General features: G+C 42.1%; 1 protein-coding gene across 1 annotated transcript in view; it reads right to left on the bottom strand.

Annotated features, from left to right (window-relative positions):
* The window catches only part of ZC3H7B (zinc finger CCCH-type containing 7B), a 224,609-nt gene that overhangs the window by 158,489 nt on the left and 45,964 nt on the right, over nt 1–20,156 (bottom strand). The window contains exons 9-13 of the mRNA XM_053721231.1: nt 19,950–20,128; nt 13,132–13,378; nt 5,355–5,401; nt 866–998; nt 414–575 (exon numbers count right to left, since the gene is read on the bottom strand). Of these exons, the coding sequence (XP_053577206.1) occupies nt 414–575; nt 866–998; nt 5,355–5,401; nt 13,132–13,378; nt 19,950–20,128 (768 nt within the window). The remainder of the gene's footprint in view (nt 1–413; nt 576–865; nt 999–5,354; nt 5,402–13,131; nt 13,379–19,949; nt 20,129–20,156) is intronic.

Here is a 20,156-nt window from a genome sequence, read left to right as displayed (position 1 = left end):
AAAACTCTTGATTGAAGAATCTATACTAACACCTCACTTTACCTCTTCCTATCACTAACGTAGGCAAAGAGAATGACTGGAGTGGGAGGGAAGGGAGGTGATATTTAACAGCTCTGCTGTGGTGCTCTTTGCCTCCTCCTGCTGACCAGGAGGTGAATATCCCACAAGGATTATGATCCGTGGACTCATCGTGTCTTTAAAAAGAAATCTACAACTCGTTTTAAATCTAGTGCTATTGTGTTGTCTTGTTATTATATATTTGTTAATAAAGGTATTTAATGGTCCTTTAATACACTCCAGCAGGTAAAATGGATCAATGGAAATGCACAGGAGAAAATTAAACAGCACAATATTCCTTTAAACAAAACCAATAAGTGTTTACTGCCCTTTTAGGACGTGACTTTCTGCTTTACCTTTACATAAAATGTAAGGTCCTGTAAAATTCACTTTCATGGGCCTCTGACGAATACGGAGCCAGGTCTTATTCTCCGAGTTCTTCATACGCGCCAGCAAAAACACCCCCTTACAGTTGTGCTCTACTCGCTCCTTGTGTGCGAAATCAAGAACCTTGACACCTGGAGAGAGAAGGGTTAAACAAAGGAAAAACAATCAATTGCTTGTACTTTTACCCCGTTGTCAAAGACACTGAAAATAGTTCCATCCAATATAATATTTTTGTTATCGCATTTGTATATTTCGGTTATCGCACTCGTATATTTCGGTTGCGGCACTCGTATATTTCGGTTGTGGCACTCGTATATTTCGGTTGTGGCACTCGTATATTTCGGTTATCGCACTCGTATATATACTATTAGTTCTGTTATGTAATAGGTTGGGGGCAGCAAATCATATGACAGACACTTACCCGTCCTCACATAGCACTGCGGGCATGCCAGTTTGAAATCGTAGGTTTGTGCCAGAGGGTTATTTGGTACAGCCATCTGCGGAGCTCCAGTGTGCACATCTGGCTTGTGAGTAAGCAAATTGTTTGTGCCCATCTGTAGAACAGAAATAAAAGGCAGTGTCAGATTATTATTTTTTTGCCTTTAGCCATGAATGTGCATGGGTGGACAACAGAGCAAAGGGTGTATGTTTGATTAACCATATGAGGACTCAGTATTATAAGCAAAACATGGAAGGCAGCTGTAACAAAGAGCTTACAATCTAAATTGGACAGAAGAAGAAATACTGCTAATACCTCTTCCCATATACCCAGCACCTACTGACCTCACCTTCTGCTAATACCTCTTCCTATGCACCCAGCACCTACTGACCTTACCTGCTGCTAATACCTCTTCCTATACACCCAGCACCTACTGACCTTACCTGCTGCTAATACCTCTTCCCATATACCCAGCACCTGCTGACCTCACCTTCTGCTAATACCTCTTCCTATGCACCCAGCACCTACTGACCTTACCTGCTGCTAATACCTCTTCCTATGCACCCAACACCTACTAACCTTACCTACTGCTAATACCTCTTCCTATACAGCCAGCACCTACTGACCTTACCTACTGGTAATGCCTCTTCCTATACACCCAGCACCTACTGACCTTACCTGCTGCTAATACCTCTTCCTATACACCCAGCACCTACTGACCTTACCTGCTGCTAATACCTCTTCCTATACACCCCGCATCTACTGACCTTACCTGCTGCTAATACCTTCTCCTATACACCCAGCACCTACTGACCTTACCTTCTGCTAATACCTCTTCCTATACACCCAGTACCTACTGACCTTACCTGCTGCTAATACCTTTTCCTATACACCCAGCACCTACTGACCTTACCTGCTGCTAATACCTCTTCCTATACACCCATCACCTACTGACCTTACCTGCTGCTAATACCTCTTCCTATACACCCAGTACCTACTGACCTTACCTGCTGCTAATACCTTTTCCTATACACCCAGCACCTACTGACCTTACCTGCTGCTAATACCTCTTCCTATACACCCAGCACCTACTGACCTTACCTGCTGCTAATACCTCTTCCTATACACCCAGCACCTACTGACCTTACCTGCTGCTAATACCTCTTCCTATACACCCAGCACCTACTGACCTTACCTGCTGCTAATACCTCTTCCTATACACCCAGCACCTACTGACCTTACCTGCTGCTAATACCTCTTCCTATACACCCAGCACCTACTGACCTTACCTGCTGCTAATACCTCTTCCTATACACCCAGCACCTACTGACCTTACCTGCTGCTAATACCTCTTCCTATACAGCCAGCACCTACTGACTGACCTTACCGGCTGCTAATACCTTATCCTATACACCCAGCACCTACTGACCTTACCTGCTGCTAATACCTTTTCCTATACACCCAGCACCTATTGACCTTACCTACTGCTAATACCTCATCCTATACACCCAACACCTACTGACCTTACCTACTGGTAATACCTCTTCCTATACACCCAGCACCTACTGACCTTACCTACTGGTAATACCTCTTCCTATACACCCAGCACCTATTGACCTTACCTACTGCTAATACCTCTTCCTATACACCCAGCACCTACTGACCTTACCTGCTGCTAATACCTCTTCCTATACACCCAGCACCTACTGACCTTACCTGCTGCTAATACCTCTTCCTATACACCCAGCACCTAATGACCTTACCTGCTGCTAATACCTCTTCCTATACACCCAGCATATACTGACCTTACCTGCTGCTAATACCTCTTCCTATACACCCAGCACCTACTGACCTTACCTGCTGCTAATACCTCTTCCTATACACCCAGCACCCTACTGAACTTACCTGCTGCCAATACCTCTTCCTATACACCCAGCACCTACTGACCTTACCTGCTGCTAATACCTCTTCCAATACACCCAGTACCTACTGACCTTACCTACTGATAATACCTCTTCCTATACACCCAGCACCTACTGACCTTACCTACTGCTAATACCTCTTCCTATGCACCCAGTACCTACTGACCTTACCTGCTGCTAATACCTCTTCCTATGCACCCAGCACTTACTGACCTTACCTGCTGCTAATACCTCTTCCTATGCACCCAGCACTTACGGACCATACCTGCTGCTAATACCTCTTCCTATACACCCAGCACCTACTGACCTTACCTGCTGCTAATACCTCTTCCTATACACCCAGTACCCTACTGACCTTACCTGCTGCTAATACCTCTTCCTATACACCCAGCACCTACTGACCTTACCTGCTGCTAATACCTCTTCCTATGCACCCAGCACTTACTGACCTTACCTACTGATAATACCTCTTCCTATACACCCAGTACCTACTGACCTTACCTACTGCTAATACCTCTTCCTATACACCCAGCACCTACTGACCTTACCTGCTGCGAATACCTCTTCCTATACACCCAGCACTTACTGACCTTACCTGCTGCTAATACCTCTTCCTATACACCCAGCACCTACTGACCTTACCTGCTGCTAATACCTCTTCCTATACACCCAGCACCTACTGACCTTACCTGCTGCTAATACCTCTTCCTATGCACCCAGCACTTACTGACCTTACCTGCTGCTAATACCTCTTCCTATACACCCAGCACCTACTGACCTTACCTGCTGCTAATACCTCTTCCTATACACCCAGCACCTACTGACCTTACCTGCTGCTAATACCTCTTCCTATACACCCAACACCTACTGACCTTGCCTGCTGCTAATTCCTCTTCCTATACACCCAGCACCCTACAGACCTTATCGGCAGCTAATACCTCTTCCTATACACCCAGCACCTACTGACCTTACCTGCTGCTAATACCTCTTCCTATACACCCACCACCTACTGACCTTACCTGTTGCTAATACCTCTTCCTATACACCCAGCACCTACTGACCTTACCTGCTGCTAATACCTCTTCCTATACACCCAGCACCTACTGACCTTACCTGCTGCTAATACCTCTTCCTATACACCCAGCACCTACTGACCTTACCTGCTGCTAATACCTCTTCCTATACACCCAGCACCTACTGACCTTACCTGCTGCTAATACCTCTTCCTATACACCCAGCACCTACTGACCTTACCTTTTGCTAATACCTCTTCCTATACACCCAGCACCTACTGACCTTACCTGCTGCTAATACCTCTTCCTATACACCCAGCACCTACTGACCTTACCTGCTGCTAATACCTCTTCCTATACACCCAACACCTACTGACCTTACCTGCTGCTAATACCTCTTCCCATATACCCAGCACCTACTGACCTTACCTGCTGCTAATACCTCTTCCCATATACCCAGCACCTACTGACCTTACCTGCTGCTAATACCTCTTCCCATATACCCAGCACCTACTGACCTTACCTGCTGCTAATACCTCTTCCTATACACCCAGCACCTACTGACCTTACCTGCTGCTAATACCTCTTCCTATGCACTCAGCACCTACTGACCTTACCTGCTGCTAATACCTCTTCCTATACACCCCGCATCTACTGACCTTACCTGCTGCTAATATCTCTTCCTATACACCCAGTACCTACTGACCTTACCTACTGATAATACCTCTTCCTATACACCCAGCACCTACTGACCTTACCTGCTGCTAATACCTCTTCCTATACACCCAGCACCTACTGACCTTACCTGCTGCTAATACCTCTTCCTATACACCCAGCACCTACTGACCTTACCTACTGCTAATACCTCTTCCTATACAGCCAGCACATACTGACCTTACCTGCTGCTAATACCTCTTCCTATACCCCCAGCACCTACTGACCTTACCTACTGATAATACCTCTTCCTATACACCCAGCACCTACTGACCTTACCTACTGCTAATACCTCTTCCTATACACCCAGCACCTACTGACCTTACCTGCTGCTAATACCTCTTCCTATACACCCAGCACCTACTTACCTTACCTACTGCTAATACCTCTTCCTATACACCCAGTACCTACTGACCTTACCTGCTGCTAATACCTCTTCCTATACACCCAGTACCTACTGACCTTACCTGCTGCTAATACCTCTTCCTATACACCCAGTACCTACTGACCTTACCTGCTGCTAATACCTCTTCCTATACACCCAGCACCTACTTACCTTACCTACTGCTAATACCTCTTCCTATACACCCAGTACCTACTGACCTTACCTGCTGCTAATACCTCTTCCTATACACCCAGCACCTACTGACCTTACCTTTTGCTAATACCTTATCCTATAAACACCCAGCACCTACTGACCTTACCTTTTGCTAATACCTCTTCCTATACACAGTAATGTATTGCCCTTCTGGAGTTCACTAATTCAGACCAAGCTGTGTAACCTTCACAATCTACAAGCGAATCAGACCACACACAACTCACCTTATGTTTCGGGGCTACTGTAGATGACAACTCAGACAGATTGTGATCTACATAAATACAAGAGAAAAATAAAAACAAATCTTTAAATCCACTTTTTCCCTATAAAGTCCAATAATTGTTTTTTAATTTTAAACTTAGCCGTTTCTAAGTAAAGATATACAGTGATATTTACACTTACAGATTAGCTGTTAATCATTAATGGGACTAATAGTGTAATTCACCAACGGCCATCAGTGATTGGCTGATACATGTGTATGTCTCTTAATTAGCTAAATGTTAGTATCCTGCTGAGAAGCTAAAATGTATAGAGGCTTCCTAGCGAGACTTTGCAAGGGTTAAAAACTAATTTTGCAGGGAGCACTATTTTTGCACAATAATATTCCCACAGCACCATGGAATGTATCAAAGTTTTATTGAAACATACAGGTCCATAACAAGTAACGTTGAGGTTCAACCACCCTTAATCATGACATGATTAACCCCTTAACGACCAGTGCTGTCCTGGACCTCTGTCTGTCACGATCTCGCTAACAGTAGCAGTAGATTGTGTTATTTCTGCATGCCAAACAAGTGTCCCTCTCTGCATTCGGTAGCGGTTGTGCCGATCGTTGGTGGTGTGGGAGCATTAGGATGGAGGCGGGTGGGACCGCTACACTACAGAAAATAATCAATGCAGAAAGCGTCAGGGAGAGGGATTTAATTAAATAGAAAATACCTGCTGCTAATACTTCTCCCTATACACCCAGCGCCTACTGACCTTACCTACTGCTAATACCTCTTCCTATACACCCAGCACCTACTGACCTTACCTACTGCTAATACCTCTTCCTATACACCCAGCACCTACTGACCTTACCTGCTGCTAATACCTCTTCCTATACACCCAGCACCTACTGACCTTACCTACTGCTAATACATCTTCCTATACACCCAGCACCTACTGACCTTACCTACTGCTAATAACTCTTCCTATACACCCAACACCTACTGACCTTACCTACTGCTAATTCCTCTTCCTATACACCCAGCACCTACTGACCTTGCCTGCTGCTAATTCCTCTTCCTATACACCCAGCACCCTACAGACCTTACCGGCAGCTAATACCTCTTCCTATACACCCAGCACCTACTGACCTTACCTACTGCTAATACCTCTTCCTAAACACCCAGCACCTACTGACCTTACCTACTGGTAATACCTCTTCCTATACAGCCAGCACCTACTGACCTTACCTACTGCTAATACCTCTTCCTATACACCCAGCACCTACTGACCTTACCTACTGCTAATACCTCTTCCTATACACCCAGCACCTACTGACCTTACCTGCTGCTAATACCTCTTCCTATACAACCAGCACCTACTGACCTTACCTGCTGCTAATACCTCTTCCTATACACCCAGTACCTACTGACCTTACCTGCTGCTAATACCTCTTCCTATACACCCAGCACCTACTCACCTTCCCTACTGCTAATACCTCTTCCTATACACCCAGCACCTACTGACCTTACCTACTGATAATACCTCTTCCTATACACCCAGCACCTACTGACCTTACCTACTGATAATACCTCTTCCTATACACCCAGCACCTACTGACCTTACCTACTGATAATACCTCTTCCTATACACCCAGCACCTACTGACCTTACCTGCTGCTAATACCTCTTCCTATACACCCAGCACTTACTGACCTTACCTACTGCTAATACCTCTTCCTATACACCCAGCACCTACTGACCTTACCTGCTGCTAATACCTCTTCCTATACACCCAGCACCTACTGATAATACCTAATCTTATATACCCAGCACCTACTGACCTTACCTGCTGCTAATACCTCTTCCTATACACCCAGCACCTATTGACCTTACCTGCTGCTAATACCTCTTCCTATACACCCAGCACTTACTGACCTTACCTACTGCTAATACCTCTTCCTATACACCCAACACCTACTGACCTTACATGCTGCTAATACCTCTTCCTATACACCCAGCACCTACTGATCTTACCTGCTGCTAATACCTCTTCCTAAACACCCAGCACCTACTAACCTTACCTACTGCTAATACCTCTTCCTATACACCCAACACCTACTGACCTTACCTGCTGCTAATACCTCTTCCTATACACCCAGCACTTACTGACCTTACCTGCTGCTAATACCTCTTCCTATACACCCAGCACCTACTGACCTTACCTACTGCTAATACCTCTTCCTATACACCCAGCACCTACTGACCTTACCTACTGATAATACCTCTTCCTATACACCCAGCACCTACTGACCTTACCTGCTGCTAATACCTCTTCCTATACACCCAGCACTTACTGACCTTACCTGCTGCTAATACCTCTTCCTATACACCCAGCACCTACTGACCTTACCTACTGCTAATACCTCTTCCTATACACCCAGCACCTATTGACCTTACCTGCTGCTAATACCTCTTCCTATACACCCAGCACCTACTGACCTTACCTGCTGCTAATACCTCTTCCTATACACCCAGTACCTACTGACCTTACCTACTGCTAATACCTCTTCCTATACACCCAGCACCTACTGACCTTACCTGCTGCTAATACCTCTTCCTATACACCCAGCACTTACTGACCTTACCTGGTGCTAATACCTCTTCCTATACACCCAGCACCTACTGACCTTACCTACTGCTAATACCTCTTCCTATACACCCAGCACCTACTGACCTTACCTACTGATAATACCTCTTCCTATACACCCAGCACCTACTGACCTTACCTGCTGCTAATACCTCTTCCTATGCACCCAGCACTTACTGACCTTACCTGCTGCTAATACCTCTTCCTATACACCCAGCACCTACTGACCTTACCTACTGGTAATACCTCTTCCTATACAGCCAGCACCTACTGACCTTACCTACTGCTAATACCTCTTCCTATACACCCAGCACCTACTGACCTTACCTACTGCTAATACCTCTTCCTATACACCCAGCACCTACTGACCTTACCTGCTGCTAATACCTCTTCCTATACAACCAGCACCTACTGACCTTACCTGCTGCTAATACCTCTTCCTATACACCCAGTACCTACTGACCTTACCTGCTGCTAATACCTCTTCCTATACACCCAGCACCTACTCACCTTCCCTACTGCTAATACCTCTTCCTATACACCCAGCACCTACTGACCTTACCTACTGATAATACCTCTTCCTATACACCCAGCACCTACTGACCTTACCTACTGATAATACCTCTTCCTATACACCCAGCACCTACTGACCTTACCTACTGATAATACCTCTTCCTATACACCCAGCACCTACTGACCTTACCTGCTGCTAATACCTCTTCCTATACACCCAGCACTTACTGACCTTACCTACTGCTAATACCTCTTCCTATACACCCAGCACCTACTGACCTTACCTGCTGCTAATACCTCTTCCTATACACCCAGCACCTACTGATAATACCTAATCTTATATACCCAGCACCTACTGACCTTACCTGCTGCTAATACCTCTTCCTATACACCCAGCACCTATTGACCTTACCTGCTGCTAATACCTCTTCCTATACACCCAGCACTTACTGACCTTACCTACTGCTAATACCTCTTCCTATACACCCAACACCTACTGACCTTACATGCTGCTAATACCTCTTCCTATACACCCAGCACCTACTGATCTTACCTGCTGCTAATACCTCTTCCTAAACACCCAGCACCTACTAACCTTACCTACTGCTAATACCTCTTCCTATACACCCAACACCTACTGACCTTACCTGCTGCTAATACCTCTTCCTATACACCCAGCACTTACTGACCTTACCTGGTGCTAATACCTCTTCCTATACACCCAGCACCTACTGACCTTACCTACTGCTAATACCTCTTCCTATACACCCAGCACCTACTGACCTTACCTACTGATAATACCTCTTCCTATACACCCAGCACCTACTGACCTTACCTGCTGCTAATACCTCTTCCTATGCACCCAGCACTTACTGACCTTACCTGCTGCTAATACCTCTTCCTATACACCCAGCACCTACTGACCTTACCTACTGCTAATACCTCTTCCTATACACCCAGCACCTATTGACCTTACCTGCTGCTAATACCTCTTCCTATACACCCAGCACCTACTGACCTTACCTGCTGCTAATACCTCTTCCTATACACCCAGTACCTACTGACCTTACCTACTGCTAATACCTCTTCCTATACACCCAGCACCTACTGACCTTACCTGCTGCTAATACCTCTTCCTATACACCCAGCACTTACTGACCTTACCTGGTGCTAATACCTCTTCCTATACACCCAGCACCTACTGACCTTACCTACTGCTAATACCTCTTCCTATACACCCAGCACCTACTGACCTTACCTACTGATAATACCTCTTCCTATACACCCAGCACCTACTGACCTTACCTGCTGCTAATACCTCTTCCTATGCACCCAGCACTTACTGACCTTACCTGCTGCTAATACCTCTTCCTATACACCCAGCACCTACTGACCTTACCTACTGCTAATACCTCTTCCTATACACCCAGCACCTACTGACCTTACCTACTGCTAATAACTCTTCCTATACACCCAGCACCTACTTACCTTATCTGCTGCTAATACCTCATCCTATACACCCAGCACCTACTGACCTTACCTGCTGCTAATACCTCTTCCTATACACCCAGCACCTACTGACCTTACCTGCTGCTAATACCTCTTCCTATACACCCAGCACCTACTGACCTTACCTGCTGCTAATAACTCTTCCTATACACCCAGCACCTACTTACCTTATCTGCTGCTAATACCTCATCCTATACACCCAGCACCTACTGACCTTACCTACTGCTAATACCTCTTCCTATACAACCAACACCTACTGACCTTACCTGCTGCTAATACCTCTTCCTATACACCCAGCACTTACTGACCTTACCTGGTGCTAATACCTCTTCCTATACACCCAGCACCTACTGACCTTACCTACTGCTAATACCTCTTCCTATACACCCAGCACCTACTGACCTTACCTGCTGCTAATACCTCTTCCTATACACCCAGCACCTACTGACCTTACCTACTGCTAATACCTCTTCCTATACACCCAGCACCTACTGACCTTACCTACTGCTAATACCTCTTCCTAAACACCCAGTACCTACTGACCTTACCTGCTGCTAATACCTCTTCTTATACACCCAGCACCTACTGACCTTACCTGCTGCTAATACCTCATCCTATACACCCAGTACCTACTGACCTTACCTGCTGCTAATACCTCTTCTTATACACCCAGCACCTACTGACCTTACCTGCTGCTAATACCTCTTCCTATACACCCAGTACCTACTGACCTTACCTGCTGCTAATACCTCTTCCTATACACCCAGCACCTACTGACCTTACCTACTGCTAATACCTCTTTATATACACCTAGCACCTACTGACCTTACCTGCTGCTAATACCTCTTCCTATACACCCAGCACTTACTGACCTTACCTGCTGCTAATTCCTCTTCCTATACACCCAGCACCTACTGACCTTACCTACTGCTAATACCTCTTCCTATACACCCAGCATATACTGACCTTACCTGCTGCTAATTCCTCTTCCTATATACCCAGCACCTACTGACCTTACCTGCTGCTAATACCTTATCCTATACACCCAGCATCCTACTGACCTTACCTGCTGCTAATACCTCTTCCTATACACCCAGCACCTACTGACCTTACCTGCTGCTAATACCTCTTCCTATACACCCAGCACCTACTGACCTTACCTGCTGCTAATACCTCTTCCTATACACCCAGCACCTACTGACCTTACCTGCTGCTAATACCTCTTCCTATACACCCAGCACCTACTGACCTTACCTGCTGCTAATACCTCTTCCTATACACCCAGCACCTACTGACCTTACCTACTGCTAATACCTCTTCCTATACACCCAGCACCTACTGACCTTACCTACTGCTAATAACTCTTCCTATACACCCAGCACCTACTTACCTTATCTGCTGCTAATACCTCATCCTATACACCCAGCACCTACTGACCTTACCTGCTGCTAATACCTCTTCCTATACACCCAGCACCTACTGACCTTACCTGCTGCTAATACCTCTTCCTATACACCCAGCACCTACTGACCTTACCTGCTGCTAATAACTCTTCCTATACACCCAGCACCTACTTACCTTATCTGCTGCTAATACCTCTTCCTATACACCCAGCACCTACTGACCTTACCTGTTGCTAATACCTCTTCCTATACACCCAGCACCTACTGACCTTACCTACTGCTAATACCTCTTCCTATACACCCAGCACCTACTGACCTTACCTGCTGCTAATACCTCTTCCTATACACCCAGCACCTACTGACCTTACCTACTGCTAATTCCTCTTCCTATACACCCAGCACCTACTGACCTTACCTGCTGCTAATACCTCTTCCTATACACCCAGCACCTACTGACCTTACCTACTGCTAATACTTCTTCCTATACACCCAGCACCTACTGACCTTACCTGCTGCTAATACCTCTTCCTATACACCCAGCACCTACTGACCTTACCTGCTGCTAATACCTCTTCCTATACAGCCAGCACATACTGACCTTACCTGCTGCTAAGACCTCTTCCTATACACCCAGCACCTACTGACCTTACCTACTGCTAATACTTCTTCCTATACACCCAGCACCTACTGACCTTACCTGCTGACAATACCTCTTCCTATACACCCAGAGCTTACTGACAGCTGCCAGTACCTAAGATGGCAGAAATTAGTTAGAACGGGGAGGGTTAGAGAGCTTTTTGGCAGGGATCAGGAAGTTTGGAAGGTAAGGGGGTAATCCTACACTGAAGAAAAATAATAATAAAAAATAAAAATAAATTAAAAAAAAGGTCTAAAACTACATACTGGCAGACTGTCTGCCAGTACTTAAGGTGGGGGGGAAGAGATGTTTGAGAGGGATCAGGAGGTGGGAAGTGTCAGGCGAGTGGGTAATCTCTACACTAAAGGTAAAATTAACCTTACAAGCTACCTAATTAACCCCTTCACTGGCGGGAATAATAGAACAATTAGCGGCCTTCTAATTATCAAAAGGCAATGGCAAAGCCATCTATGTCTGTTATTTCTGAACAAAGGATCCCAGAGAAGCGTTTAGAACCATTTGTGCCATAATTGCACAAGTGCTATGTAAATAATTTTCAGTGAGAAACCTAAAATTTGTGAAAAAGTTAACTTTTTTTTTTTATTTGATCGCATTTGGCTGTGAAATAGTGGCATGAAATATAACAAAATGGGCCTAGATCAATACTTTGGGTTGTCTAATAAAAAAAATGCTCTTTCTCTGTTTAAATGTAGTGATGGCAAAAATGCTAAAAATGCTCTGGTCTTTTGGGGAAATTTTAGTCTGAAATGCCCAGTCCTTAAGGGGTTAAGGGTGATTGAACCTTAACGTTGCTGGTTATGGCCTGGACCTGTATGTTCCAATAAAACTTTGATACATTCCGTGGTGCTGTGGGAATAATCTTGGACATTTGATTGCAATGCAAGGGTGGATGCAGTAACCGTATCCCAGTCGTGCACATGTTGGTAAGGTGCTCTATATATTTGGATAGCACTTTATTGCATCAGACTGTCTATTTAAGTAGATGATACTGATGCATTTTTGTTAACAATGTTTTCCCTCTACACTAAGCTCAGAATGCCGACCTACCGCACCCCTCATTACCAATTAGGTCCAAGCTGCTCTCAAAACTATCCAGTGTGTCGAGGCGCGGTTCCGCTAACACGAGTGGCTTGTAGGCTGGCTTTGGAGGGTGGCCTGAAAGCATCCGGGAATCCAAACCAAAGGAGGCAGGGGGTAGCGGGGAAGGAGCAGGAAGCCCACTCACACTCAGGGGTACGAGCAAGGGAGCACCAGTGGGGAATACTGGTATCAGCTGAGGCACTGTGCTGGCTGCAATGTTTGTCTGTAACTGTAAGCGAGAATATACCGGAGCGTTACACACACAGGCTACAAGTAATGGTAAAGGGGGAAAAGGTTATTTTCCTTCTGTAGCTAAATTTACACAAGACGCTATTAAAAGGGACACTTAACCCAAATGTTTCTTCAGACAGAGCAGAAATTTTAAGCAACTTTCTAATTTACTCCTATTATAATTTTTTCTTCGCTCTCTTGGTATCTTTATTTAAAAAGCAGGAATGTAAGCTTAGGAACCGGCTTATTTTAATGATTCTATCTGAATCATTAAAGAAAACATTTGGGTTTAGTATCCCTTTAAACAAGCACACAGCGGCTGAGCACAGATAGCTAAAACCTCTGGAGATGTAACAAGAACCACAATAGCACTGGGACCTACATAAGTGCCAAATACATTTCCAAAATATTTATAATCATTTTTTTTTAAAAGGGACATGAAGCCCAAAAAAATTCTCTCATAATTCAGATAGAGCATATAAATTTAAACAATTTTCCAATTTACTTTTTTTTTTTTACTATTATCTAATTTGCTTAGTTCTGTTGGTACCCTTTTGCTGAAAAGCATATCTAGGTAGACCTAGGAGCTGGCTGCCGATTGGTGGCTGCACATATATGCCTGTTGTCATTGGCTTATAGATGTGTTCAGCTAGCTCCCAGTAGTGCATTGCTGCTACTTCAATAAAGGATACCAAGAGAATGAAGGAAAATTGATCATAGAAGTACATTCGAAAGGTGGTTACAATTGTATTCTCTATCTGATTTATAAAAGAAAATGTTTAGTTTTCATATCCCTTTAAAGGACATGCAATATACAATGTTAAACAACTTTTAAATGTACTTGTATTATAAAATGTGCTTCATTCTCTTGTTACCCTTTGCTAAAAAAACAACATTGCTCTACTGGTAGCTAGCTGAACAAATCTAGTTAGCCAATCGCAAGAGACAAATATGTGCAGGCACCAATCAGCAGCAGCTCCCACTAGTGTAGGATATCTGCGTATTCTTTTTCAACAAGGAATACCAAGAGAACAAAACACATCTGAAAATAGAAGTGAATTTAAAAGCATATTAAAATGACCGGCTCTGTCTGAATCATGCAAGGTTAATTATAAATGTCCTATCCCTTTAAACTATGTAAAACAGCAACACATTGCAGAATTAAAAGGAGATGCAAAGCATTAATAAAAAAGCTTAAAGGGACAGTCTACACCTTAGTCACCTTAAAGTCTTACTTTAGATTAAGCAGCAAATAACCTCCTGCACCTTTCTATATTATGCAGCAGGAACAGTAGAAAAGTTATTTTAAAATGAATATTGTTTCTGGTCACTTTGAAATGGCTGCCAAGCACCGCCCACTGATGACATCATGCATCTAGGCACTCTGCTGAATAGCACTGACAGTCTGTTGAATCTAACTAGTGAGTCTTTTGTAACTAGTGAAGCCTTTAATGCAGCCCAAATTGTGATGTCATCAGTGGGTGGAGCTTGGCAGCCATTTCAAAGTGACCAGAAACAATAATCATTTTAAAATAACTTTTCTACTGTTCCTGCTGCAGGATATAGAAAGGGTGCAGGGGGCTATGTGCAGCTTAATCTAAAGTAAGACTTTAAGGTGACTAAAGTGTAGACTGTCCCTTTAACAGTTAAACATTCGTGAATCAGACAGAGCAGCAATTTTAAGAGACTTTACGAATTACTTGTTTTATGAATGATTTTTTTTTCTGAAAAGCATACCTAGGTAGGCTCAATGCACAACTGGGAGCTAGCTACACACATATGCCTCTTGTTATTGGCTCACCAGATGTGATCCACTAACTCCCACAAGTGAATTGCTGCTCTGGAGATGACTTTAAATAAATGTGTATCATTTGTTGAAGGAGCAGCAATGCACTACTGGGAGCTAGCTGAGCACATTTGGTAAACCGATGATATGAGGCATATATGGGCAGCTAGCTCCCAGTAATGCTTTGCTCTTCCTAAACCTACCTAGTTATGCTTTTCAACAAATTATACCAAGAGACTGATGTAATTTAAATAATATACGTAAATTGGAAATTTATTAAAAGGGATATTCCGGTCAAATTTAAATGCACATAGATGAATAACATCTTTGAATAGAAGCATATTTACAGTATAAATGTATTGGCAAAATGTTTCTAGTAAAACTTATCACTGTTTTAGTGATAACATTTTTCTCTGCACGTGCATGTGAAGAATACCTAGATATTCTCAGTACACCAGCATTTTAAATACTACAGCAGTTCAGATCACCAGTGGGGCTTGTATAAGGTCAGCAAGTAACAAATTGAGTCATTACCAGATGTACAAGTACCTCAGGCTCTGAGCAAGTGCTGTGTTTAAAATGCTGGTGCACGGTGCATACACTTTTGAAACAGCTATATCTTTTTTTTAGAATACAAATACATGTATATTAGACAAATGCTTATATTCAAAGCTGAAATGCATCCATGTGGATTCCAATTTTGGCTGGAATGTCCCTTTAAAATGACATGCTCTGTCTAAATCATGAAAGTTTAATTTTGATGTTACTGTCCCTTTAAAAAAAAAAAAACATAGAACATTTTATTACTGCACTTTTGCTTGCAAATAACTGACACATCACAGAATTCTCTTTTTGGATATGTATGTCCCTTTAAATGGTACACCGTATACACTGAAAATAAATAAAACAGATCATTAAAGGGAAAATTACAGAACAAAAGCAAACCGAACCAAAAGGATGGAAAAAAAACTATATTCCCAAAACAGTTTTAGACATAAAGGTGCACTTAAAGCAACAATCATGTAAAATAAATGCTTTAAATATTGTTACAGTATTTTTTTTTTTTTTTTTTAAATCCTTCCTTGACTAAGTGCTTAAACCTTTAATAGGATTTAAACACATAGTAAATGCTGCACTATTGGAACCTTTTTCTGCTCCACATGAGGCTAGAGCCAGCGATTGGACCATACGTGTGTATGCCGGCTCCATATTGGCTAACCACCTATAGCCTCATCTGGAGTAGCACAGGAACTCAGCTTTGTATTTAAAAAAGGGACAAATAAATAGAAAAGGAATAGCAAATAAAATGCTGTAATAAAATAGAATGTGCCTTTCATTACATGTCAATGTGCAGTGGTGGAACAGAAAATAAAAAGATATTCATCTACAGTCTGTTTGGGACATTATTTTCCTGCATTCTACTTAAACACAAAGTTTTAAATGATGATATGTGCAATAGCTTTAAAGGGACATTAAAGGGAAACTAAACCCAATTTTTTTCTTTCAGAATTCAGATAGAGCATGCAATTTTAAGCAACGTTCTAATTTACTCCTGTTGTCAATTTTTTCTTTGTTCTCTTGCTATCTTTATTTAAAAAGCAGGAATGTGATGCATAGGAGCCAGCCCATTTTTTGTTGAGAGGTTATGCTTGCTTATTGGTGAGTAAATGTAAGCCTCCAATAAGCAAGCACTATCCATGGTGCTGAACCTAAAATGGGCTGGCTGCTAAGCTTTACATTCCTGCTTTTAAAATAAAGATAGCAAGAGAACGAAGAGAAATTGATAATAGGAGTAAATTAGAAAGTTGCTTAAAATTTCATGCTCTATCTGAATCATGAAAATTTTTTTTGGGTTCAGTGTCCCTTTAAACACTAAATAAACGCTAGATAGAATGATGTATTGAAAGAAAAGATTATTCTGAGAATAACATGTAGATGTGTTTTTTAAGTTTCATTAGTTGTTTAGTGACAAAATAAGTGTAAAGTTTTAGTGTCTATAAAACAATGGGAGCTGCCATGTTGTAACTTAGGTTACCTTCTCTGCTGTGGCCAATTAGGGACAGCTATAAATAGGTCACTAGAGTGAGCAGCCAATGGCTGTGTGGTATATAACAGTGTTCTGCACTTCCATTTCTAACAGAAACTGAAAAGCTCACAATTTCAGAATGGAATTACAGGAAAAGGGGACAAAATAAATAATGAAAGTAAAATTGCAGATTTTATTTTATATGTTCGATTTATCATTGTATATTACCATCTCAATGTGTTTAATGTCCCTTTAATAGAAAGTAGAATGGCATAATCTACAAAAGTGTAATAAAGAGATAATGCAATAGAATTTACTTTACAAATGAGCAGTAGATTTTTTTCTGACAAATGTCAGTTCTCTTTCATTCCCTTATATCTTGTATCATGTGACAACTGTTAGCCAATCAAAGACTCATATACACTGTGAAGTCTTGCACATGCTCAGTAGGTGCCTCAGAAAGCATAAATATAAAAAGACTGTGCACAATTTGAGAACAGAAATAAAATTGGAACTTGTGTGTATTTTGCAAAATGAAACGGTCATGATTCAAATAAAGCACAAACTTTTTAAACAACTTTCTATTTCACTTCCATTATCAAAATGTGCACAATATTTTTTATACACAAACTGCGGCAGCAGCTCCTACTGAGCATGTGCAAGAGTACACACTATATTTGTATATGCATTTTGTGATTGGCTGATGGCTGTCACATGATGCAGAGGGAAGGAAAATAAAAGTACTTTTGCATTGTCTTTTTATTATGCATTTGTGGACTATACAATTCTACTGTATTTAATGGTTCTTTAAAGTGATATTCAAATGTAACATTTTAGAGCATTTAATTTTTGACATTGAGGACCCAAACTTAATAGGTGTTTAACCACAGCAAAGGTGTTAAACACATGTCCAGCTCAGAAGCCACACGCACTGCAGCTCCTGAGAAGAACAGAGAATCATCAAACCCTCAGTTTCCACATTGATGTGAGATGAACAATTTACTTCACGTATTCATATATTATTTTTACTTCTGTTTGTACCAAGATAATAATTTGCAGGCTTATCTATAGATGATTAGTTTGTGATACTTCAAGTTTATAACATCTCATTATATCAGTGATTAGGTGCAGTGGGGGCATGAAACACGTCATATCAGTAAACAAGTGCAGTGGGACATGAAACGCGTCATATCAGTAAACAAATGCAGTGGGCCATGAAACGCGTCATATCAGTAAACTAGTGCAGTGGGCCATGAAACGCGTCATATCAGTAAACAAGTGCAGTGGGGGCATGAAGCGTGTCATATTAGTAAACAAGTGTAGTGGGGGCATGAAACTGCATCATATCAGTAAACTAGTGCAGTGGACTGTGAAATGCGTCATCAGTAAACAAGTGTAGCGGGGGGATGAAAAGCTTCTGACAGTGTGGAGGCTGTGATCCAAGATTTGTTTTATTAGGATTTTTAAAATAAAGATGGCATTTTTTAATCTAATATTGCGGCTTTTTTCTCCCGGAGCAGTGCGCAAATCTGTGTATCTACAATAATCTATATAAATATAATAGAAAGAAAATCTGTAACAAACATTATCTTCGATATATATTTCCTATACTTGTGAAGTAATATTTAAACTCTGTCTGAATAATCTAAATAAATAGGAACATGTATGTTAATGGTGCAATTTGGATGAACTTGTTCAGGCACATTATACAGCGAAATGTATTGCAAAGAAAGCCTGTCTGATATTACACACACATAATAACAAATATGGCATTCTTTAGTACAAAAGTCCAGCGAGTTTCAAGTTGCAGTAGGATCTAAGGAAAACTATAGGGACGTTGTCAATAATTCTCTTTGCTTCACTTTAAGAGTGAATTTCAAAATGTATTTAGTTTATTTTTGTTTTGTTTTTTAAACACGTTCCTTCTCTTAAAGCGACAGTTCACCCGTTCTCCCGTTTAAATTGTTCCCAATAATCCATTTTACCTGCTGGAGTGTATTAAATTGTTTACAAGTAGCCCCTTTATCCCTATTTTGGCCTTTGAAATAGCTGATTTAGCTTATGGGTTCCCAACCTATACTGAAAGTTTTGATACTGGAGTCTCAGCTATTGAATAGCCTACGTAAACACAGCCAGCAAAAGAAATGACACTCCCAGTGGGGTGCAGGATAGTTAAGTAATAACATGATAATTTCCCCATTGTTGTCTCTATGTATTGAGCTTTAATTTTCCAAACAGATATAAGATAAGGAAGCAAGTGTGTGTGTACAAAAAGTGATAACATAATGAGATCTGATATTACCTGAAGCTCAACCCATTGTAATAGGCTGTTGTTTAAAAGCACAAAACCAGCAATTTCATATACACAAATAAACCTGAAGATGCAATTTCTCATACATTTTATACAGCTGGTATAACAAATCATTGCAAATACATTAACATAAAAACAATTTTACAGTGCACTGTCCCTTTAATAAATTGACAAGCAAGATCATGACAAGCTCTCATAGGTATGTTACATTTATAAACAGATCCTTTCACTAAATTTATTTTGCGGACTCTTTCATACACACTATAGAACGTTTTTAAATGCACGTTTCACAATATGTTTTTATTTGATAGTGAACCTCAGTGATAATTTGCCGGTAACTTTAGCCAATGTCCCTGTATTTTATGGTACCGTAGCCAACATCTGCACCCGAGAAAAATAATGGCTATATTTGCAGTGTCACAACGGTAGCAACAAACAGTTCTCACCATTTTTGAGTCTAGTAAGGTATCGAGCTCATCATCGAGGATTTCACAGTCAAAGTCGTTCAGGTTGTTTGCTGCCATGGGGTAGCCCACAGGAGTAGGTGACAGAGCTGTACCCAGCCCATCACTGAGACAGTCGCTGCCAGGGGAGGATGGGAAGAGTCGGGGGTCCTGGGGTAAATCTGCACAGATAGAAACATAGATGTATGT

The sequence above is a fragment of the Bombina bombina genome, chromosome 7, assembly GCF_027579735.1.
Source record: "Bombina bombina isolate aBomBom1 chromosome 7, aBomBom1.pri, whole genome shotgun sequence".
NCBI lineage: Eukaryota > Metazoa > Chordata > Amphibia > Anura > Bombinatoridae > Bombina > Bombina bombina.
The sequence above is the reverse complement of the archived record's forward strand: the minus strand, read 5'-3'. Positions and strand labels throughout refer to the sequence as shown.